The 25,217-nt window shown below is 36.3% G+C and overlaps 1 protein-coding gene across 3 annotated transcripts in view; it reads left to right on the top strand.

Annotated features, from left to right (window-relative positions):
* The first annotated feature begins 479 nt into the window (after nt 1-479).
* Nucleotides 480-25,217, top strand: part of CEP85L (centrosomal protein 85 like) — a 143,575-nt gene continuing 118,837 nt past the window's right edge. For all 3 annotated transcript variants that reach the window (XM_063096999.1, XM_063096998.1, XM_063097000.1), the window contains exons 1-2: nt 480-895; nt 15,923-16,081. In XM_063096999.1, the coding sequence (XP_062953069.1) occupies nt 823-895; nt 15,923-16,081 (232 nt within the window). In that variant the 5' untranslated portion in view covers nt 480-822. The remainder of the gene's footprint in view (nt 896-15,922; nt 16,082-25,217) is intronic.

Raw genomic sequence — 25,217 nt, 5'->3', positions numbered from 1 at the left:
ATTAGTTAAGGAAACAACCTCTTTTCTATCCTCACAGTGACTTTTATAAACGATGTCTGAGGAATGCATGATGAAGATTTTAATGCCAATCCCAATTCCAAGTGAGAATGGTAGTCTCAGCCCCTCTTGGGTTAGCCTCTATTTTGAGCAGTGGTGATGCGAAGGCAAGTCCTGCATGTATGTCTCTTTCAGAGGAGTGCCCCAGAGGGCGAGAGGGATTACCTACCCAAGGCAGGTGGGCAAGATACTGGCCTCCTCTCACCTCGCAGGGTAAGCACACGTGAAAGGAGAGTTGCTGCCGTAGGGGCTTGACCCACCCTCTCGTCGCGAGGGAAGCAGAACCAAGCGCAGGGGTGCACGCGCCAGGCCCGCAGTCCCCGCCCCGCTCCGCGCACGCCTTAAGTAAGCGCCTGAGGCCCCGCCCCCTCAAGGCCCCGCCCCCCGGCCTCTGCTCGCTCTCCGCGGGCTGAGGGGCGAAGAGAAGGCGCAGCTGCAACTTAGCCTAGAACCTTTGAGCCTGGGCTCAGCCGGGGATCGAGCTGCCGTCACTGCGGAGCCGCTGCTTCCTCGGCCCGGGCCTCAGCCCAGCTGGCTTGGCCATGGCAGCCGCCGCCACTGCGGCGAATCTGGCCCCTGCGCTCCCCGCCCATCGCTGAGCAGCCGTTAACCAGCCCGCCCGGCCGCTCTCTCTTCCTCCTGCCGGTGTCGCCGCGGCCCAGGTTCCGCACAAGTTTCCGCCGCTGAAGAAGCAGGAGGCGAAGGCCGGGGAGGACGAACGTAGGGAATCGGGCGCCCCCGGCCCACCCGGCCCTCCTGCCCGCGATGTGGGGGCGCTTGCTGGCCCCGGAGGCCGGCTGCCGGGACAGCCCCGGCGGAGTCCGCAGCTTCCCCGCCGGTAAGGAACTAGACAGCCCGCGGCTGGGGTGGGGGTCGCGGCAGACCGCGGCGCCGCGGGACCCAGTCGCCCTCCCTCCTCAGGCCTGCCTCCCCCTTGGCCGCCTCCCCTTGGCCGCTTCTCGCCCGCCCTCCCCGTTTCTTCCTGCTGCCAGCACCCGCGGCTGACATCTGGCGGGCCGCGCGGGTCCCAGGCGCGTCCGCCCCGCATCCCGGCGCGCCGGCCCCGCCGCGGCGCAGCGTCCCGGCCTCCCCTCCTCGGGCCGCCGCAGCCCCCGCAACTTCCAACTCGCCTAGGCCCTCTCGGGTTGGGCTTTGTTGTCCGTGCTCTACCCTTTCTCTCGTGGGGTGTGGTAACGGGGCTTGCCCGCGGCTCTCCGGGACCCGGGCGGGGAGGGTAGCTGCGACCATGCCGCGGCGGCCCGGGGCGCGCCTCGGAGGGGAGGCAGTTCCGCTCCCGCACGTCTAGTGTGGGGCGCGGGCCCGGGTCTCCTGTGCCCCCACTGGCAGCCGCTACTTCACGGCACGTTTGGGGGCGGGAGGAGGCTGCTGGTGATGCGGTCGCTGTGAGACCCCACAGGAACTGCAGCTCCGCCTAAGAACCTCTGGCGCAAGGGGAGGCACGTCCTGCGAGAGCCAGTCAACCTTGAGCACTGGGGGATAATCCGTTTAGCTTTCTGTCCCCTTCTAGGAAAATTAGGGGTTTGCCGTGTTCTGTGTGTCAAGGGGGCTATTTGTATCAGACAGCCATTTCATGCCTTTATCGCTCAGAAGTTGTGTAGGAGCCACCAAATCAGGATATATCTTCCCTTAATTTGGGTCTTTCCAGGCGCTTTCATCTTAATTGAGTTTTGAGCTCCCTTCAGAAGCTGAAAGTATATGGACCTTTTATCCAGGAAAAATGCCATATGTACTTAAACAATTTTTTCCCCTACAATTTTAGGTGGTTCTGGGAGTCCTGTTAAGTAACCTTGCTCGACTTGTGTAATTTAGAAGGATTTTTGTATACATTTTCAAAGCTATTATTTTATAAGACAAAAAGCAGAAGCAGCATTTGGAAGGGATTCTTTGATAGTAATGTTTTCTGCTATTTAAAAAATATCAGGATTAACCCAGATTGCTGTTGAAATTTCAAATAATGCAGTTCTGTGATAGTTTAGATTGTTTGTGATGTGGTTTTTAAAAAAGACATGTAGATTTTAAAAATCTAGCGTTAGATTTGAAATCATTCTCTTAAGTTTAGTCCTGCAGTACTTTTAGAAATAACAAAATTTAATGTAGGCGTGAGTTTAGTAAAAAAACAATCGAAGTAGTGTATAATTTATTATAAAATGTATACTATTTATCCTAAGAAGAGGAGACAGCAGTTCAGAGGGTTCTGATGCTTTGAGTATTCACAAATCCTGCCATCTGAGTAACTTCAGTGATTGAGAGGATACTTCATTATCCCTAGGGGCTGGAGGGAGCGGTTTCAATTTAGATGGCTTTCACGTCAAAAGCCATCTTCAATGTCTTTGTACCCTACCCTTTTCAAATTTATTTGTGATAATAATAGCTTGTTTGGAGGTATATCATAGAAGAGATGTATCCATTTTTTCATTGTTTTCTATGACGAAGAAAACATCTTAGTGTTTAAAGGTTAAATAACTGAAGGACGTTGATGTTATATTGCAGCCTCTGGATATTGGCTATGGCACAGTGTATGGCAGAAGATACTTTAGAAATATTACCAAAGTTTAAGGAATTAGGACGGTATGTCTTTTTAAAAGTATGTATTTTATCTCAGGTTTGACAGCGATAAACCATTGTAAATCAAGATATGCCTTTCCAATAAAAAATTTTTTAAGCTATATGCTGAGAATGGATTATTTTTACAGTAATAGTGATGTAACTATTATTTTTTTTTGTTTTTTTATTTTAATGTTTACTTGTACATATTCGTGGGGTACAGTGTTTCAATTGTTTCAATTATTATGTTTCTTTGTTCTTGAACTAACAAAAATTCAAAATTATTTTAAATTAGTGTTTAAACGTTATACCTTAGATGAAAAACTTGTGTGGTTTCTTTAGCAAATGAACAGATGGTGAATGAAGGTCAAGATGATGACCTCTGAGTTGATTAATATGGGAGTCTTTTTTTCCTTTCTGAAATTTGAAGAAAATTTATATTTTTAAAATATTATTCATTATATTTTTTGACTAATTTGAGCAATTTTAGGGCTTGGCTAAAAACGAAGGGAACCTGTCTTGTGATTAAATTTATCAGCAGTCTTTTTGGTCCTGAGGATCAATGTGAAGACAGAGATAAGTAAATAATTTCTGGTATTAAAATGAGTTTATCTCAATATATGGGTTAATTCTAGGTGTCCTGAAACTAGTTTGTTTGTTTATACAAATATGTAGCTAGACTAAAGGGAAAATCAAAGGCAATATAGAACCAGCTTTCTAAAAAATCAGAGGAAACTTTCTTTTTAAGGAAATGGCAGTAAGAAAACAAAGAGCAGTAATAACAAGTGTGGTTTGGAAAATACTGAACTTTTGGCCTTTGCTGTAGGATTTAATTTTGTTTTGGCTTTACCCGCAGTTTTTCAGCTTTATGGAGTAACTGCGTAATAAACCAAAATTAAATGAATATTTTCTTATATTTCCATGCAAAGATCAAATAAAAGCCCCTTTTTTCCTATTACAAGTGTGATTAGAAGTCTAATTTTAAATAGAACAAGAGGTATGTCTTTTATGCATTTGGTTGAGTGCATTTGAGATTACCCTATTGTTCAAAATATATGCTAGTTTCCAAGGTGGATGAAGGATGGATTTTCCTTAGCTTTTGAAATCTAGCATGATAGGGCTGGCCCGTGGCTCACTCGGGAGAGTGTGGTGCTGAAATCTAGCATGATATAATGATATTTTGAGTACTTAATACCTAGTTATACTGTGTTCCTTTTTATAAATCATATTTTAAAAATACTGACATGTTTAATCTTGAAAATATTTTAAGGTAGAGTATTGTACTTTTAAAGTGTGCTAAAAATAAAATATTATAGGAAACATGAGTTGAAGAAATATCATTTGTTCTTTGCCTTGAGCTTTAAATTTACCTCTTCGTAGTTGGTGCATTGCCGTAAGGTGTTTAGTGATGTCATAATGACAGTGGTAGTGACTGGTATGATTACAGCAAATTATAAGGTTTTCTGCTGTGGTTCTGAATTAGATGGACCTCAGAGTACTAGGGTAACAATGAAACATAACTCTAGCCTAAACGCAACTGAACATGTTATTTCTTAGTAGGCATTGGAGGGTGAGGGGTGAATCTCAACTTTAGTGACGACTTTTGTGAAATGAACTTGATTAATAATTGGAATTCAATCACTTCTTGGCTTGAATGAAGCTGGTGAATTAATCTGAGACCAGGCGATAAATGGTCAGTTGATAAGCTCTGTTTGTCATGTTGTAAACATTTATGTATGTTGTGAGCAGAAAGGTTTTAGAGAGCCATGATTTTTCTTACTGGATGAAATGTGTGTATGTGTACTATGAGAAAACTATGAAGACTTGAAGTCTCCTAGATAGTATTTTACTGAGTTTAGCTTAATCAGTTCTCACAAAATGAATTAAAAATAAAGAATATGATCATTCAGAAAACTTTTAAGCCACAACATGATATTAATTGTTATTATTACAATAAGGATTTTCATATGTTACACTGGCAAAGTAATATTCTAAAAAGAGTAATTTATTGTGCAAGGTTACTTTTTTAAAGAATGGGAATGATTAACATAAAAAGAACATCAAATTGCTTTTTACACCAATATTTTACTTCGACTTTCTGTTTTTTTTCTTTAAAAAAATCCATTGTTGTTACTTAGCATAGTGCTTATCACCTTGGTAAATGTGAATTATTCTTTCAATAAAGATTAATTATGTGCCAGGCATTGTACTAGGTAAGGTGCCTGCTCTAATGGAGCTTACATTCTAGTGGGAAGGAGACAGTGAGTAAGTAAACAGATGATGAGCTAATCCAGCTAGTGTTAAGTACTACAAAGAAAAGGAAACTGGGTGAAGTGGCAGAGGACGGGCAGAGCTACTCTGGATAGGCTGGTCAGGGAAGGCCTCTCTGAGGAGGTAACATTGCGCTGAGACCTGAATGATGAGGAGCCAGCCATAAGGGGAGGAGTGTTCAGGCACAGGGAACAAACAGAAGCAGCAAAAGCTCCAAGGTGGAAATGAATTTGGGAAGTTTGGGGAGTTGGGAATATCAAAAGCCCGATGAGTCTAGAGAGCTTAGTGAGCAGGAATGTGAGGTGAGGGAGGCCTGATGAAAATGTAAAGCACTGTAAGGAATTTGAATTCTGTTCTGCATGTGAGAGTCAGCTGGCTATGAAAAGGGCAAGAGAGATGACTGTTCATTCTTTCGTGCAGCACATTGAGTGCCTACTGTGAGGCAGACATTGTGCTATATACTGGGGACAAGAAACAGAGATTGCCTATTTTTGATGTTTATAGATCACTCCTGGCAGTTCTGTGTGGGAAGATATTATGGGCGGGGGAGCAGGGCAAAAATAGCAGTAGAAAAGCCAGTTAATAGGCCATTGCGTTAGTAGGTGAGAGATGATGACTTGGATTAGAGGGGTTAGATTGGATTTGGAGATAAGAGGATGGATTTGGAATATACATGAAAAATAAAGTTGATGGGATTTAGTGATGGTTTGGAACCTGAGGGAAAGATGAATCAAAGCTGACATCTTAGTTTTGGCTTCAATAATTATAGTGGATGGTGGTGCCGTTTCCTGAGATGGGGAAGGTTATGGGGGGAAGTGGAGGGAAGTAGGAGTGTGAGGAAGATAAGTGGAAACAAGAGTTCTGTTTTGGCCTTTTGAAACAGGTTCAGGTGAGATGTTGAGTAGGAAGTAGGAAGTTGGATATACAAGTCTGAAGCTCAATGGGGTGATCTTGGTGCCAGGGTGTAGAAAGGAATTGGAAAGTTACTGTGTATAAATGGTGTTTACAGGTCATGGAGCTGGGTGAATCACATGGACAAGTTATAGAGAAGACAGCAGAGAGTATAGATGAGACACAGCAGAGGACCATGCCCCGGGACACTAATGTTTTCTGTTAAGGTAGAGGAAGATGATCCATCCTAAGAGACTGGAGAGAGCTAGGGAGGTAGGAGTAAAATCAGGAGAATGTGGGTTCCAGAAGAGAGGAAATTGAAGGCAGGAGTGAACACCAAAGTCTCATGCTTCCAAGAGGCCATGTAAGGTGATTCAGAAGAAAATAGATCAATGCCACTGGTCAGTTTCAGTGGGAGGCTTAAAAACTTAAAGCTGGCAGAGATTAGAGATTATCTAATCCAATGAGCCCACTTTATTGCATAGAGATTGATAAAGAGGTGCTCAATAAATGTTTGAATTGCTTTCCCTTTACCACTTCTCAAGCTAGGGTGAAGAACTGTCTGGGTTTGCATGGGACTTTCAGTTTTAAAACTGGGCTAGGGAAAGTATCCTGGGTTTGTCCAGGACTGAAGGGTTTCCTGGAAAGCCTTGCATTGAACAGTGGCTGAGCCTTGACTAGAGTACTCTGTCCAGGCCATCTGAACTGGTGTAACAGTGTTCCCTCCTGTCAGAATAAAAGATTCTCTTAGGGGATCAGACTTTGGTATCTAGTTTTATTTTATGTTCTTATTAACCTCCCTCTGGTCTGAGAATCCACCTGAGAATAGTAATGCTACCTCTATTTTTGCTGCTTCTCTCCAGTGATAAATTGTTTTAAGACTTTGTTAGGTAGTGTTAAATTAATTCAAGTTATTGATAGGATTTTAAGTTCTTTAAAGAAAGTGAATATAACATCAGAAACTTTGTCTATGCCTTTCTTTACATGGTAGATGAATGAAAACTAGTGAATGAAACTTGATTGCTTTATTGATATTATTTTAAAATGCTTTTCAGTATTAAAATTCAAAGTTCTGAAATGAACTACAGTTTTTAGTTATTCCTCTGGAGAAGAATGGGATGAAAGATTTGGACTACATTTCATATAGTTTAAAGTTTTCTACCAGTTGATTACATTGCTTTTGTAGAGGCAGAGATTGTGTGTCTCTCGACTGTAAGAAAGTATACATATGTGGCCTTGCCATGACATTTCTGAAACTTTCTCACTAATACTGAGAATTCCATCTCATTTTGGGAATAATGTACCGAAAAGTTTGACTAGAAATTAACTGCTTTAGTTTTGGGGACAGAGAAACCCCAGATATTTATAGGTTTTCTCAAAACTTTATTTTGAAATATTTTAAGAGTAAATTTTTTTTTTAAATTTTGGCATTTAAATGGATTGTGTATAGTACTTATATTCCCAAGTATCAGAAAAATATGAGTTATTGAGCCTACTCTACTTCCTTTGAAGGTGAATGGCTATATAAATAAAAGTGGCATTCATTAGGTCTAAACAACTTTGTTATTTAGGAAAATTTATTTCAATCGGTGTGTTTATTTTCTCCTGCGTGCTGAAGATCCTTTTTAGTTTTGGCGTAATTTGCTACCATGTAGAGAATATTTCCTGTATTAGGTGATATTTTGAAATAGTCATATTCTGAGACAGAGATAAAACCTCTCCGGAGTACCGCTTGGTATGCTCCCTCACGTTTGTAGTGCTTTTATCAACAATCTCTCATTAGTTTTTACTGTACCTCATTTTTCCAGTTTCTAAACAAAAGCAAAGGCTTATGAAAGACTCAATTAAATATGTGGCTGTCATTCAAAATAGCTGTCAAAATACTTTTTTTGGAATACATTGTTTCATGTAACCAGAAGATAGGACTCTTTGGCCTGCCCACACACTGAAACCAATAGGCATGTAATTTTTTCATATAAGGAGATAGTTTTATCTGTGTTGGTTGCTACCTCACCTTCCTGAATTTCTTCTTTTATATAAGAAGTACTTGGTGGATATTTATTGGCTTGAATTCATACTTTTTCTGTGAAAGGTGCACTACCTATTTATCCATCTGATCACTGTTCTTAATTGAGGTAATTTTAACCACAGCCTGAGCCAATCTAGTTTAAGGCCCTTGTTAATAGTAGAATTGAGAATAAGGAAACTCAGAATCATACCTGAAGAATCTGTTATACCTTTTGTGGTCATGTGTTTAAAATTATTTGCAGTGATTAATGAGTGAACTATAAGATTTCTTTTTTATATGTATTTTAAAATATTTATTTTTTAATTGACAATAATTATATGTATATTTATGGAGTACAATGTGGTGTTTTAATCTATGTATAAATTGTAAAAAGATTAAATTAAGCTAATTAACACATCCATCACCTCACCAATTTATTTCTTTTGTAGTGAGAATGTTAAAAATCTATTTTTAAGCAATTTTGAAATATATAATGTTGTTATTAACTGTGGTCACCATGCAGTGGTGTAGGTCGCTAAAACTCCTCCAGTGTAACTGAAACTTTGTACCCTTCGATCAACATTTCCCCTTTCACCATCTCTCCCTCCCTTCTATATTTAGAAAGCAACAAATACTATTAATTACTTAAAATTTTGATTTAAATCCTTAAATGCAAGAATGCCAATTAGCTTAGTTTGAGCTGGATTTTATTGTAGTTATATTTTGGGCTGGCTGGTTAGCTCAATTAGTTAGAGTGTGGTGTCATAATGTAATTATTTTTTGAGTAGCTAGTGTGTTTATGAGAATAAATATACTTACTAGTCTGATGCTGCTCACCTTATTTTAACTGAGTGGAATCATCTTCAGTGACTACTTAACTTTAATTTCCAATCTTGGAACCTATTTTATTCTTGGTTCATACTTTCTTCTGACCTAGAATTTCACCTCTGGCTAGAACCTAACATTTCATGTCTGAACTGATCTTTGGATCTCTTTGGGATTGGAGTAGCACAGCCTCTTGATGTCCCTCCCCTTTTTGCTACATGTTGTTTGGCTATTTTTCTTCATACATTATGACTGACCCTTCATAAAAGGGACAGGTGTTTAGCAAATGATTTTTTTTTTATTTTTTTGTCTTTTTTGTGACCGGCCGCACCGTGCTCAGCCAGTGAGCGCACCGGCCATCCCTATATAGGATCCGAACCCACCGGCGGGAGCGCTGCTACACTCCCGAGTGTGCCACGGGGCCGGCCCTTTAGCAAATGTTTTTGAGAGTATAAAGAGCCAGTGGACTCATTTTTAATATTCATAACAATCAGTAAAATTCTCCTATTGTATATATGCAATATGTGTTCATGCAAGTGCTCCTCTTATATGTATGTGACAGTGATTGTAGTTTATCAATTTTAAGATGTACTTTTGAAAAATGTTTTAACATTCCTGATACCTGGATACATCATCATGTAATTCATGGTGTCATTTAATTGGCACCCCCCCTTTTTTTTTAGTGGTACGTAAAAATGATATTTCTACAGTCATTTTCCAACTTGTAAAGTATGCAGATATATGATTTGTGTTCACTCCCAGTATGCCTTCCCCATTTTGGAAGCTTCATTTGCAAAGCATCATCTTTACCTTTAAGAGGATTGATTGTTGTTTTTTCAAATGGAAATACTAGGTGTCATATTACTATCAGATTTGATTTGATTGTCATAATTTTTTCTTTTGCAAATGGAGTGATAATGAATGTGCATGGGAGGCATCAGCTTGGCTGTTTTCTTGTTTGTCTGTGCCTAATATGTTCAGTATTATCTTCAGGTTTTTCAATTTCTAGTTTCTTTGCAGTAGTATTTGTAAGGCACTAATCCATTTTGTGAGGGTTAGTTTAGATAAAACTACATAATGTGATATGTAAATCTGCTTAACCAGGCACAAACTGCAATGCACTGCAATACACAAAAATCAAATGAATGAAGGGGAATGTGACTGTCAAGCCCTCTGTGTGGAAGAACTCCCCTCTCTTCCCTCAGTTTACCTTACATATCATATATAACATGATGCTCTGAAAATCCAAGTGAGGGCACTAATGTTAATCTGTATGCTAAATATTAGTAAAATTTAATGCATTACATTTTCCTGAAGATAATTAGAAATATAAACAGAAGTTCTAGTATTTTCTTCCATGTACTTTATTCATGTACCCCCTGGATGCGGGTATCCACTTTAGAGATCATAGAGACAGCGAGCTATTGTATGCTTAATCTCCTGGAATACAGATGTTAAAAAAGTGGTGGGTGGGCATTGAGTTTGTGTTTTGAAGGGGATATGTAGTTGTAAATATGCTAATGAGAAATAAATATTGTCCGAGTAGCTGGTGACAGTGTAGATATTCTTGATTGAATAGGAAGGGAAAAGAGCAAGGTTAAAAACTTGAAAGAGTCCGAGTATGGTACTGTACCTCATGATGAACAGAAGAATTATTAAGTAATGTGGTATTTGTCAGATATTTTTTCTTCTCTAATTATTAAAGTTATACATATGCTTTGTAAAAAATTGTACAGAAAGTCTTAAAGGTAAGCCTTTTCATCTTTCCTTCATGCCAGTCTTTCACTGTTTTTTATAGATTTTAATTCTTTTGGAAAATTTCTATGCATGTACAATAATAAAAATAATAACATTTACTGAGATCCTAATTATATGCCTGGAACTTTTAAATATATTTACGTGTTCATTTATCACAAGACTATAAGATAGGTACTATATATGAGTATATATTTTTTCTTTTTTGTACATGTGAAGAAATTGAGGCACAGAAGAGACTAAATAATTTACTCAGGATCTCACTGCTAATGAGAGGTAAAACAAACTTGAACCCAGGTAGCCTGGTTTCACAGTTTGCATCCGTTTCCACCAAGTTATATTATTAATTCTATAATAAAAGGAGGAAAAGAAAAAGTCTGCTAGAATCACTTACCCAAGAGATAAATAATCCTGAAATGGAGTGGAGGATTGGGATGAGGAATATAAATATCACTGTATTATGATTTTACTATCTTAACTACATATTCTCCAATGTAATAAAAAAAATTTTTTTTTTCTGATATTAAACCACATAGAAATCTGGCATTAAACCACATGGAATATTTTTCTATGTGGTTTAATGTTCTATTTTTTTTGGTGACTTTTTGGTGTGTATTTGACTTATCAGAGATTTTTCCCATATTTATTAGGAATTTTGGCCCTCAGCTCTTCAAACCATTTAAATTTACTTTTATAAAAGCTGTTTTTATAAATATTTACTGATCTTTAAATAGATACTTAAATGCAAACTAGCTCAAGGGACAGTTTAAAATATCCTGGATTTTAACGTAAACAGAACCACTGCCAAGCAAAACCCTTGTTTAAATCTTTCTTCTATAGGGAAGGACTTTTTTTTTTTTTTTTTTTTTTAGCTCTAATTGTAAGTCTTCCAAAATTCTAATTTTATCCTATGAACATTTATTGGGTACCTAGTGGTAATAATGACTGCATTTATTGAGACCCTGCCTGTGTGGAGCTCTGTACTAGGTGCCAGACACTTAAAAAAAAAAAAAAAAGTCTTTCACTGTTTCCAGTTTGGTGAGGGAGAAAAAAGTCATATACATATGGGTTAATATAATTTAGTAAATGCCGTGATGGAATTTTGTATAATATATTGTGAGTGATCAATTTAATGCTACCTGGACCTGGAAGTATCGGGAAAGACAGAGCAAGTTAACTCTGAACTGGGACTCTTAAAGAAGGTAGAGAATGAAACAACTTGGAACCGTGAAAGAGCCTGATCTATTTAGAGGCAGTGATTAGTAATTGTGGTTAGATAGGGTTTGTAGGAGAGCTGGAATGGGAGCAGTGGGAGTCATAAAGTGCTAGAAAACGAGGCTGCCAGTTGGTGAAGAACTTTGCCAAACTTTAAGAATTTGAGTTTTATTTAATGTACTGTAAGGAACCCACATGTAAGCAGGAGAATGATATAAACACACTTGATTCTAAAGAGATAATTCTTATAGTAGGATAGTAGGATAGATGCCTAAAGCTAAGAATTTCAAAATAACTACAGATGGTTCCTGACTCAAAATGGTTTGACTTACAGTTTTTCAACTTTATGATGGGTTTATTAGGACATAAGCCCATTGTAAGTTGAGAAACATCTGGACTTAAAATGGTTTGATTTGCCATTTTTTGACTTTATGATGGATTTATTGGGGGTATTAATGCATTTTTGACTCACGATATTTTTAATTTATGATGGGTTCATTGGGATGTAAGCCCATTGGAAGTCAAGAGGCACCTGTATAAGGATTTGGATCACAAGATTATGGAGGCTTACAGTTCCCAAGATCTGTGGGGTGAATTGGCAAGCTGGACCTAGGATTGCTGATGGTATAGGTCCAGCCTGAAGGCTGGAAGAGCCTATGTTTCAGTTCAAATTTGAAGGCAGAAAAAAAGCCAATGTTTCAGTTCAAAGGCCATCAGGCAGGAAGAATTCTCTCTTACTGAGGGAATGGTCAATTTTTTTGTTCTGTTCAGGCCTTCAGCTGATTGTATAAGGCCCATCTTATGGAGGGCAGTCTGCTTTATCCAGTCTGTCAATTTAAATGTTAATCTCATCCAAAAACACCCATACAGAAATAATATTTGACCAAATATCTCAGTACCTGGTAGCCATTCAAGTTGACACATAAAATTTAACCATCACACATACTTGGTGTGGAACTCAGTTGTTGACATTTGTCTTTATAGTCCTCGAAAAACCTCAGTAATGCTGTCATGAATTCTCAGATTCTGAACAATATGGCTTGTTGATATGTACTCCAGGATGAGTTAACCTTTCTTCCAAATAAAAGAATGAATTAATATGAAGGCTGGAGTTACTCATTACGAATCAGTTGAGTTTTAGAGAATATTTTCCAATTAGAATGCTTTCTCTTTTTTTGCTCTAGATCAGGGGTCTGCAAACTATGGTCCATCCTCAGGTCAAATCTGGCTTGTCAATTCTCTTTGTAAATTAAGTTTTACTGTAACATAGTCACCTCCATTCTATTGCGTACAGCTGATTTATATTACAGTGGCAGAGCTGGGTATTTGAGACAGAAACTGAATGGCCTTGCAAAACTGAAAGTATTTATTACAGTTTTGTTGAGCCATTCTATCTGGCAATAGTTAATTATATGACTAATTATTGAAGATTTTTTTCTAGCTCTTGATAATAACATCATGTCATTAGTATATACAGTGCTCCTCCCCCCCCACACCCTGTTACTGGTATGTGTGTATGATTATGTTCTTTTAATCTACAAATAGTTTCCTTGGCCAAGATTTGTCAACAGTGAATGGGGTTGGATTTGTGCTGTAGGCTAAAATGTAGCACTACTTTATACTACTCAAAATAATTACATTGTCTAAAAACAAGGGTTTTTACTTTACTTCAGCTTTTGTAAAAATTGAATGTATATTTCTTGATCTGTAGGTGGTCTCTATTCTCAGAATCAAATGATGTAATCTGCAAATCAGTATACATAATTTTTAGCATTTTCCCCCAAAACTGATAGAATGAATAATAATAACAGTAATAATAATAATCAGTGATGGAGTAAATGTACCTGTAATGTATTTGTTCCTTTAGTATAACCTTATGGTCAATGTTAACATTTAGGTGCAGAGCTCCCTAACAGCTCCCTTTTCCATGTTTCTAAATGTATAACCTCTTCTCCAAACATGGAATCATACTATATATGCAGCTGTGTAAAATACTTCTCTCCCACTCATATTTAATATATTTTGGATGTCCTTCCATATTAAAAAAAAAAAGGTTAAGTTAGCATTTAAACATTATCAAGTAATTTACAGATATTGTTTCTAGAGATTTATTTTAAGTAGTGCTGTCAGGAGTGTCCTTGTGCTTATATATTTTTGTACTTATCTGATATTTCTTTAGGATAAATTCCCAATAGAAGTTCTTGTTTATGCTGAAATTTAGATACTTGTTACCAGATTACTTTAGAAAGTTTGTACCAATTAACATGGCTACAAAAGTATGTGAACATTCCCTTCACTGTGTTGACACCAGTCTTTTAAATAATTGCCAATGTGATTTAAAAATCCAAAAACATTATTGGCTTTTTTATTTCTCCCATTATTAGTGAGGTTGGACATCTTTTCTTATCTTTATTTCCATTTACATGTACTCCCAGCCTACTTATGCTATTTCTTGGGTGTTCCTAAAAAAAATTTCTCCAACTAATAGATTTGCCCTTGTGAGAGAAAGTAGTGGGCTGGTTGCCCTTCTTGATAATGGTTTAGACAGGACTTTGAGTTCATTTAGATGGGATATTATCTGATTGAAAAAAACATTTTGTTATAGATTACAGATCACAGAACAGAGTTAGAACAGATCTGGTGACAGAGTACCTTCATCTGGTGCTTTAATGTGAGAGTGTTTAATCAAATGAATTAAAGTAAGTCCTATTCTGAGAGTTCTGGAATCTCCAAAATTTTAAGTGGTTGTTGTGGACCTCAGAGCTGGTGGTAGTTTATCTTTGGCTAATATTTTAAAATTTTGAGTTGTTAATTTAAATGTACCTGGCTTTTAAGGCTGCTTATATACTTTATATATCTATAAAACCCAAATTTAATTTATGAATTATATTTAAAGATTCAAAATAATATTAATATGGCATAATGTTTTATTAAAACTAAATCATTAATGTTGGGATCAGTATGATAGAATGAAATAGTTTCAGGTCTGGTTTTATTAATCTTATTTTGATTTTAATATTAATATAGAGAATGACATTATTAAGTGTGGTCAAAAATGGTGTAATTAATTTTATGCACGTTTGTCATTTTGTGATCCTTACTGATTAAAAATGACACAGCATTCTTTGCGTACCAGTTTCAATAGGGTGTCACTGGATAATTCTGTAAAGCTGTCTTGCTTCAAATCATGATATTATGCCCAGTGATGTCATTTGCCTTTTAGTAAGAAGCAGCTGCAATTGCAAGCATAAACCACAAATGGGGGCATTGAAATTATGAGATGATAAATCTGTTTTAAGGTAGCTATTTAGATAATCTGTTATGTGCTTATTAATTTTTAAGGATCATATTTGAAATGAAAGCCTAGAATTCTTGTAGAGAACTTGTTAACTTCCATGAATAAGTTATGGGCCCTAATTTGAGAATCATTATGTTAGGTATCCGTAATGATATATACTTCTACAGCTTTTATTTTAAATTCAGCAGATTTAAAATTGCTTTTTCTAATTATTGTACAAATTTATAAATGCTATTCTTTATTTCTCTACTTAACTTGTAACAAATAGTTTAGACTGGCAATGGTCCATGCATATGTTTTGAGTGGCACTGTATGACAATAAAAGGATGAAGTAAAATGATGGGTAAAACAGAAAAAAAGCAAATAAAAATTAAGTAAAAAAAGGACAAGAAGGTGAAAATAAACATTGAGAGAACATTGAAAAGACATAGCTAAAAAATAAAGTTTAATGTAATCAAAAGGGCAGATTGAGCTAAAAGTAGGAAAATGCTGTGCTGTTAAACTTTTATTAGAAGATAATTAATAAAATAAACTTTATTAGAATAATGCAAAATAATTTTAAATTTTAAGTGATTAGGATATAGTAGAAAAAAATTGATTTTTTGATCTGTGAGCATGTTGTCATGTAGTATGATTCAATTAGACTTTCCCCGGTCTCCAATTCTCAGCAAATGCCTGTATCTGGAATTGTAGGTGCCTACCTAACAAATATTCCGGAGTAGAGTGTTGACATTTGAAAGTAAATACATAGACAGATTTAACATTTTTAATTTCAGCAATACATGTTCAATTCCCAGAAGTGGGAAACAGATTTCTTCAGCTAGAGAAAGCTGCAGAATCAGCATTGAGTTGATATGCATGTGGTATATAAGTTTATTTGTTGAATCTTAGAGCTCATTGATCATCTTTAATTATTTTGGGTAGAAAATAACCTTTTAAACCAATGTATTTTTCAGAAGGTGAAAAAAAACCTTCTGCCTACTGATTGATGGACATTATACATATATGTGTTAACTGTTGCATATTTTCCTTTGTAGGCTCAGATTATTCATCAGCATGGTTACCTGGGAATGAATCACTATGGCAGGCCACAACTGTTCCATCTAACCATCGAAATAACCATATCAGGAGACATAGTGTAGCTTCTGACAGTGGAGACACCGGCATTGGAACTTCCTGTTCTGACAGTGTTGAAGGTGAACTAAAATTCTTAGTGTTTACATATGAATGGTTGTGATAAGAATATTCAAGGGATATGTTTTATTGTTCTAAACTAATGATTATAGTGTTTGAATATTTAACAGTGTTCAGTGTTGCTATATATCAAATGAAATTGTCCCTCTAGCCATCTTATAGGTTTTTCATTTAACTAAACTTTTTATTTTGAGATAATTATAGATTCACATGCAGTTTTAAGAAATAATACAGAGCGATTTCATGTACCCTTTATCTGTTTTCCTCCCATAGTAATATCTTGCAAAACTACAATACAGTATCACAACCAGGGTATTGACATTGATATGATCAAGATACAGAACATTTTCATATACCTCATGTTGCTTACACCCACTTCTCTCTCTCTCCTGACTCTCCTCCCCCTTAACTCTTGGAAACCACTTATCTATTCTCCATTTCCGTAATTTTGTCATCTCAAGAATGTTGTATGTAACATTTTGTAATTGGCTTTTTTTCCTCTGGAGATTAATCCAGGTTATTGCATGTATCAACAGTTCATTCCTTTTTATTGATAAATAGTATTCAGCAATGGTGGTACTGGAGAGATTACACTTTGTTTGACCATTTAAAAGTGTGATGTCTCCAGTACATGTGGGTTGTTTGCCGTTATTGACTGTTATGAATAAAGCTGCAATAAATGTGTGTGTACAGGTTTTGGTGTGAACATATTTCTTCATTTCTTGGGGTAGATGCCCAGGAGTGCAATTGCTGGGTTGTGTAGTAGTTGCATGTTTAGTTTTTAAAGAAACCATCACAGTGCTCTGCAGAGTGACTGTACCATTTTCATTAGCAGTGTTTGTACAAGTGATCCAGTTTTCTCTTTATCCTTGGTAGCATTTGGTGTTTTTAAAATTTTAGCCATTCTAATAGTAGTATAGTGATACCTCATTGTGGTAGTGATCTCTCTCTCCCTTTTTTAAATAAACATTATTTTTTAGGAGTGTTTTTAGAGCAGCAGAAAAATTGATTGGAAGGAACAGAGATTTCCCAAATACCCCTTGACCCACACATGCACGGCCTCCCCCAATATTAACATGTCCCACCAGAGTGGAATATTTGTTACAGTTGATGAACTTACATTGACATGTTGTTATCACCCAGAGTCCATAGTTTACATTAGGGTTCACTCCTAGGTGTTGTGTATTCTATTGGTTTGGACAAATGTATAATGACATGTGTCCACCATTATATATAATACATAATAGTTTCACTGCCCTAAGAATTCTCTGTGCCCTTCCTATTCTTCCCTCCCTCTCCCCACCTCCTAACAACCACTGGTCTTTTTACTATCGCCATAGTTTTGCCTTTTCAAGAATATCATATAGTTGGAATCACACAGTATGTAACCTTTTCAGATTGGTTTCCTTCACTCAGTAATATACGTTTAAGTTTCCTCTATGTCTTTTCATGGCTTATAGCTCATTTGTTTTTAGTGCTGAATAATATTCCATTGTCTAGATGTACCATAATTTACTTATCTATTTATCTGCTGAAGTACATATTGGTTGCTTTCAAGTTTTGTCAGTTATGAATAAAGCTGCTGTAAACTAATTCATTTGCATGTTTTTGTGTGGACATCAGTTTTCACCTCCTTTGGGTAAATACCAAGGAGTGTGATTGCTGGATTGTTTGGTAAGAATATATGTAGTTTTGTAAGAAATTGCTAAACTGTCTTTCAAAGTGGCTGTACTATTTTGCATTCCCACCAGCAATGGATGAGAGTTTTGTTGCTCTACATCATCACCAGCATTTGGTATTGTCAATATTTTGGATTTTGCCATCCTAATAGGTGTGTAGTCATATTTTGTTGTTTTAATTTACATTTCCCTGATGATTTGTGATGTGGAACATCTTTTTATATGATTATTTGCCATCTGTATATCTTCTTTGATGAGATGTCTGTTAAAGTCTTTGGCCTATTTTTTAATTGGGTTTTTTGTTTTCTTATTATTGAGTTTTAAGAGTTCTTTGTATGTTTTGGATAATAGTCTTTTATCAGTTGTGTCTTTTGTGAATATTCTCTTCCATTCTGTGGCTTGGCTTCTCATTCTCTTGACATTGTCTTTCTCTGAGCAGAAGCTGTTAATTTTAATGAAGTCCAGCTTATCAATTGTTTCTTTCATGGATTGTGCCTTTGGTATTACATCTAAAAAGTGAACACCATTGCTAAGGTCATCTAGATTTTCTACTGTGTTATTTTCTAGGAGTTCTATAGTTTTGTGTTTTGCATTTAAGTCTGTAGTCCATTTTGAATTAATTTTTGTGAATGGTGTTATGGTACACTTTTGTAGTTGTCCCACAGTTGTTGGGTGTTCTGTTCCATTTTTACCAGTTTTTTTTTTTCTCTTTGTTTTTGGTTTTAGAAGTTTCTAATGACACATCCTCAAGTTCAGAGACTGTTTCCTTATCTGGGTCCAGTCTACTAATGAGCCCATTAAAGGCATTCTTAATTTCTGTTAGACTGTTTTTGATCTCTAGCATTTCTTTTTGATTCTTTCTTAGAATTTTTATCCCTCTTAAATTATTCATCTGTTCTTGCATGCTGTCTACTTTTTCCATTAGAGCCCTTAGCTTATTAATCATAGTTGTTTCAAATTCATGGTTTAATAATTCCAATATCCCTGCCATATCTAGGTCTAGTTTTGAAGTTTGTTCTGTTTCTTCAAGCTATATTTCTTACCTTTTAGTATGCCTTGTAATTTTTTTTTTTTTGGAAGGTGGTCATGACATACTAGGTAAACAGAACAGTAGATAACAGTCCTTTGCTAATGTGGTGGTAAGATGTGGGGGGAGGGGAAATGTTCTATAGTCCCATGATTAGTGTTTCAGTGAGCCTCTGTCCCTGGGCTGTAGACTTTACTAATGCTTCTGAGTTTTTTCTGTTTTCACCACTGTATTAGTCCATCTCTGTTGCTTATTACAAAATACCTGAAACTGGCTAATTTTTAAGAAACAATATTTATTGCTTACAGTTTCTTGGAGGCTGGGAAGTCACAATTCCAGGGACTTGGTGAGGGTCATCTTTGTGATGGCTCTATAGTGATGCAGGGTATCACATGGCAAGGTGGCAGAAGCAAGAGAGAGACTAACCTCCTCACTTGGCTGTCCTTTTAAAGCCATCAGAACCAAACCCATAACCACCATTAAACCATCAGTAGATTAATCCATTCACTAGGGCATAATTCTCACAGTCTAATAACCTTTTTAAGGCCCCACCTTTCAATTTTCATAGTAGGATTTCCCACCTTCTTAACACTGTCAGAGTGGGGGTTAAATTTCTAATACATGGAATTTTGAGGTACACAGTCCAACCCATAGCAACCACCTTCAGTGGGACAGAAAGGCTGAAGGGGTCTGGGGGTTATCTTTCCTCCCATGTGGAAGGCTAGAGTGGGCTGGAGTTGGTTTATTTCTCTTACCAGTGGTCAGTTAGGGTCTGATAAAACCATATCAGGTTAGGCTCTGGTTAAATAGTTTCTCCTACGTGCAGACCCTATAAAGAAAAACAATGCTCTGATGTATGTCAAAATGGTTCCATTTTCCCTTTCCCCTACTGAAAGCATAAGGATATCCTTTTCTGATATTCACTATGAGAATCAGGTCAATCTCCTGGAAATAAAACTCCCAAAAGTGTGGTGGCCCCCTATGACTGAGTGCCCTTGGAGTTTTTAACCCTCAGAATTGTCCATTCTGAGCCTCCAGCAAGTTGTTGATTATAATTTAGATTTTTTTATCCAAGCCTGGATCTTGGGTTTCTTCTCCAGTAAGTTGTAACTCTGTGTATTTGCCTGTTGCTCTTTCCATTTGGGGGGGTAATGGTTTGCCCTGTGATCTCATGTCTCTTAAGGACATAAGAGATGTTGCTTTTTTTTTTTTTTTAGTTTGTTCACCTTTTTACTTGTTAGGATGGAGTGGTGACTTCTAAGCTTCTTAAATGCTGGCCTGAAAACCTGGTCTTAATTGCTAATAATGTGGAACATTTTTTCATGTGCTTTTCTCCCATCTTTCTGTTCTCTTCAGTGTAATGTCTCTAAATGTATTTTGGCCATGTTCTAATTATATTGTTTCCTTTCTTACTGTTGAGTTTTGAGAGTTCTTTATATATTTTAGATACTAATCCTTTATTAGATATGTTGTTTGCAAATATTTTCTCCCACTCTGTAGCTTGTCTTTTTATACTCTTAACAGTATCTTTTGCAGAGCACAAGTTTTTAAATTTGAAGTTCAGTGTATCAGTTTTTCCCTTTATGGATCATGCTTTTATCTCAAGTTTAAGAACTCTTTGCCTAGTCCTAGATCTTGAAGATTTTCTATTTTTTTCCCTAAAAGTTTTATTTTATGTTTTATATTGAAGTCCATGATCCATTTTGAGTGGTTAGTTTTTTTATATGAGTGTGTGTATTGAGACTACCTTTAGACTCAATGATTTGCTGGAAGAATCACAGAACTTAGAAAAGTTTTATACATATGGTTATGGTTTGTTATAGCCAAAGGGTACAGATTTAAATCAGTGATAGAAAAGCAGAAAAGGGCAGGATTTAGGAGACACCAATCCCAAACTCACTATACTGTGGAGTTGTGTGGACAGTATTTAATTCTCCCAGCAATGATGTATGACAGCATGTGTGGAATATTGCTAACTAGGCAAGCTTACCTGAGCCCTAGTGTCAAGAGTTGGTTTTTTTTTTTTTTTTTTTTTTTGTAGGTTGGTTATGTAGGAGTGGTTGACTGCCTGCATGGATGACTTTAGTCTCCAGCTCATACTAATCTGTCCAAGGCCCCCACCATAAATCACATTATTAACGCAGACTATGTGGAATGGCCTAACATCCCCACATAAACAAGGATATTCTTATTAGGCAGGACATTTCAAGGGTTTAGAGGTTATTTCCTAGGAGCTGGACAAGGGCCAAACCTTACTTGGAATGTGCAGGGTGTGGCAAACTCAGACTTGCTAACTTAATCCATACTACTCAGTGTGAAACATAGACTAAGTTTCAGTTTATTTTGCCTAATCTATTTTTGGGTAGAGTGATTATGCCCACTTTCTTCTTCTTTAAAATTGTTTTAGCTCTTCTAGTTCCTTTATCTTTCTATATAAGCTTTAGAGTAATCTCATACAAAAAAGAATACAAAAAATCTTGTTGGGAATTTGATAGGAATTTCATAGTGAGGAAGAATAGACATCTTCACTTTGTTGAATTTTCCAATTTGTGAACATGGTATGTCTCTCCATTTGTTTAGATCTTTGATTTGTTCACTAGTGTTGCATAGTTTTCAACATACTTGTTCTGTACATATTTTGTTAAGTTTACATGTTCATTTTTTGGAACAATTGTAAAGGTATTTTATTTCTAATCTTGTTGATGTGTTATAGATATAGAATACGTAGAATACATTTACAATACAGAAATACATTTGAGTTTTGTGTGTTTATCTTGTTTCCTGTTACGTTGCTGAACTCACTCATTAGTTCTAGGAGTTTTTTGGTAGATTCCTTAAGATTTTCATTGTAGTCAATCACATCATCTGTTTATAGGGATGGTTTTCCTTTCTGATTTGTGTGCCGTTTATTTCTTTTGATTTATTACAGTGGCTAGAACATCCAACACAATGTTGAAGATGAGTACTAAGTGTGGATTTACTTGTCTTGTTCCTGATTATAGAGATATAGCATTCAGTCTTTCACTGTTAAGAACCAGTCATATAGCTATCAGCTGTAGATTTTTTGTAGATACCATTCATCAATTTGTGGAATTGCTAAGTTCCTAGGAATTGCTAATCCTAATTTTTGCTAAGGATTTTTATCATGAAGAGTGATGAATATTTTTAAATGCTTTGTTTGCATGAATTGCTATGTGATTTCATTCTTTAGCTTGTTGATAATGGTGGTAGATTTCATTGCTTGATTTTTTTCCAAATGTTGATCCAGCTTTCCATGCCTATGATAATACTCCATTTGGTCATGGTGTATAATTCTTTTTATATATTGCTGAATTTTATTTGTTCATATTTTGTTAAATATTTTTTTCATGTATTCATAAGTAATATTGGCCTTTAGTTTTCTTTCTTTGTTTTTCTCCTTTGGTATGCTCTTGTTTTGATATTGGGGTTAATAATAGCTTTTTAAAATGAATTCTGGAAGAGATTATGTAGAATAGTGTTGATTCTTTTTTAAATGTTTGGTAAAATTCTTCAATGAAGCCATCTGTGCTGATAGATTTCTTTTTTTTCAGAATTTTAAAATTAGAATTCTATTTTCTCAATAGTTATAGGGCAATTCAGATTATCTGTTTCAAATTGGATGAGTTATGGTAGTTTGCTTTTTAAGAAAGTGGTTTATTTCATCTAAATTGTCAAATTTATGTATTTTTTTATAGCATTCCTTTATTATCTGTTTGATGTCTGCAGGCTCTGGTGATATCAATGTTCCATTTCTATTATTGGTAATTTGTCACTTTTTCCTTTTCTCTTTCTCACTCTTGGTAGCAGTTTGTTAGTTTTTCTGATCTTTTCGAAGAATCATTTCTTTGTTTCATTAATTTTCTCTGTTATATTCTGTTTTCATTTTCAGTGATTTCTGCTTCTTATTTTCTTCTTTCTGCTTACTTTTAGTTTATTTTGCTCTCCCCCTCCCCCACGTTCTTGAGGTGGGATATTAGATTATTTTGATTGATTAGATTATTTAGGTTGACTTGACTTTTCCTCTTTTGAAATGTTATACATTTAGTTAGTGTTATACATTTCCCTCTCAGAACTACATTAGCTGTGTTCCATAAATTTTGACAATTTGTGTTTTCATTTTCAGTTCAGTGTGTTTTCTGAATTTCCTATGTGACTTCCTCTTTGCACCCCAGAATTATTTAGAAATGTGTTTAGTTTTGAAGTGTTTAGAGATTTTCCTGCTGCCTTTCTGTTATTAATTTCTACTTTTCATCTTGATCAGAAACACTCTCTGTGATTTCAATTCTTTAAATTCATTGAGATTTGTTTTAGGGCCCAGTATATGGTGTATTTAGTATATTTTCTGTGGCCACTTGGAAAGAAGGTATATTCTGCTATTGTTGGGTGGAGTGTTCTTTAAATCTTGATTAGATCCTGTTGGTTGTTGATGTTTTTGAGTTCTTCTATATTCTTAATGATTTTCTGTTTAGTTGTTCAATTAGTTGTTGAGAGAGAAGTCTTAAAAAGTCTCCAATTATAATTGTGGAATTGTGTATTTCTTCTTTTTTCTTTTTATAAGTTTTTTCTTTGTATTTTTCAGCCCTGTTTGGTAGGGTCACAGTATTTTCTGTGGTGTTTGGCTGGTAAAGAATGGTTGTTGTTTGAAAACTTTCTGTCAGGCTCCCTCTTTCTTTGTCCTTTTGTCCTTTGGCTAGTAAGAATAAGCTTTTGTTGAGGCTTTTTTGGACATTGCCCATTGGTATTTTGGGGTTGCTAGATTCTTGATCTTGAAGTCTAGGAGATAGGAGGCAAAAAGAAAACCTGGGGAACTCACCATCATCTTGTTTCTTGCTTCTTAGGGTTCCTTGATGGTTTGCCACCTTCTCTTCAACCTTTAGAGTCTTATCTTTGTTTTATATAAAATGCCCATTTTTTTGAAAGTATGGCCTCCCATATTTGTGGGTTTCACATTCATGGATTCAAACAACCATGGTCAAAAATATTTTTAAAAAATGTATGAAACCATGTATAGAGTTTTCTCCTTGTCAGTATTTCCTAAACAATACAGTATAACAACTATTTACATAGCATTTACGTTGTATTAGGTATTATAAGAAACCTAGGGCTAAAGTGTATGAGAGGGTGTGTATAGGTTATATGCAAATACTACACCATTTTATATAAAGGACTTGGGCATCCATGGATTTTGATATTGGGGGGAGCTGGTCCTGGAAACAATCCTCCACTGATGCTGAAGGATGACTATATAGGAAAAAATGTCTTTTTCATCTATCCACCATAGTTTTTTTTTTATGACTCTAAATAAAAATCTTGTTTTGAGGAGAACTGGTCAGACATTTTATAGAATGTCCCTCAAATTAGGTTTGTCTGTTGTTTTCTTATAATGAGACTGGGACTGTAGGTTTTTGGAAAGAATACCACAAAGATGAAAAGGTTTTATTTTCATTGCACCATATCAGGGGATACATGATATTCATTTGACATCACTGGTGATATTTACTTTGATCACTTGGTGATGATGTGTTTGCCCATTTTCTCCAGTGTAAAACTATTATTTTATCCTTTCTGTACTCTACCTTTTAGAAGCAATTCATTAAGTTGAACCCAAACTCAAAATACGTGGTGGGGGTACTATAAGTTTTACATCCTGGAGGGGTAAATATCTACATGTAGTATTTGGGATTCTTCTATAGGAAAGACTCATTTCTTTTCTGTCATTTTGTTTATTTATTTATATCAATATGGGATATGTATATTTTGTATTTTGGGTAGTGATCCAATAATATTTATGTTTTTGTTTAAGTTATTCTAGCTTTGGTCATTGGGAACTCTTCCAGGTTGGCTCCTGTGATACTTTGACATCCCTTCGCCTTTTGTTTTTTAAGAACTTCTTTACTTTTGGGTACTTTAAGATGCCCCCTGCTCATGATATATTTTTTCTCCCCTAGCCTTTGAAACAGTCATTTTTCCAAATGAGATCTCGTTCCTTTTATTGGAGAATGGTATTGAGAAATCAAGATCTGAGTGTTGAAAGTGCTTGTTACTACTAAGATGTCATTGCTTCTAGGCTTTCTTAGAGGACAAAGCTAGATTATGTATGTATATATACTAACCTGTGTATACATATATATCTGTAATTGTGTCTGTTCATCAGAGTCTATATTAAGCTAAACATGAGTTCATTCTAATGTCTTTGACTCTAATCCAGAACAGTAGGATTTAGCCTTTCTCCCTTGCTTATCTTATAACTTCCCTCTCTAACAGTGAGAAACCTCTCGTCATCTACTATTCATTTACTTGTTCACTTCCCAGTATACATATGAAGCAGCTTCATAACTATTAACCTGTACTCCCCTACACTAGTTTCCTAGAGCTGCTGTAATGGATTACCACAAACTGGATAGCTTAAAA

The sequence above is a fragment of the Cynocephalus volans genome, chromosome 5 (assembly GCF_027409185.1).
Source record: "Cynocephalus volans isolate mCynVol1 chromosome 5, mCynVol1.pri, whole genome shotgun sequence".
Lineage (NCBI taxonomy): Eukaryota > Metazoa > Chordata > Mammalia > Dermoptera > Cynocephalidae > Cynocephalus > Cynocephalus volans.
This window is presented reverse-complemented; position numbering and strand designations above follow the sequence as displayed.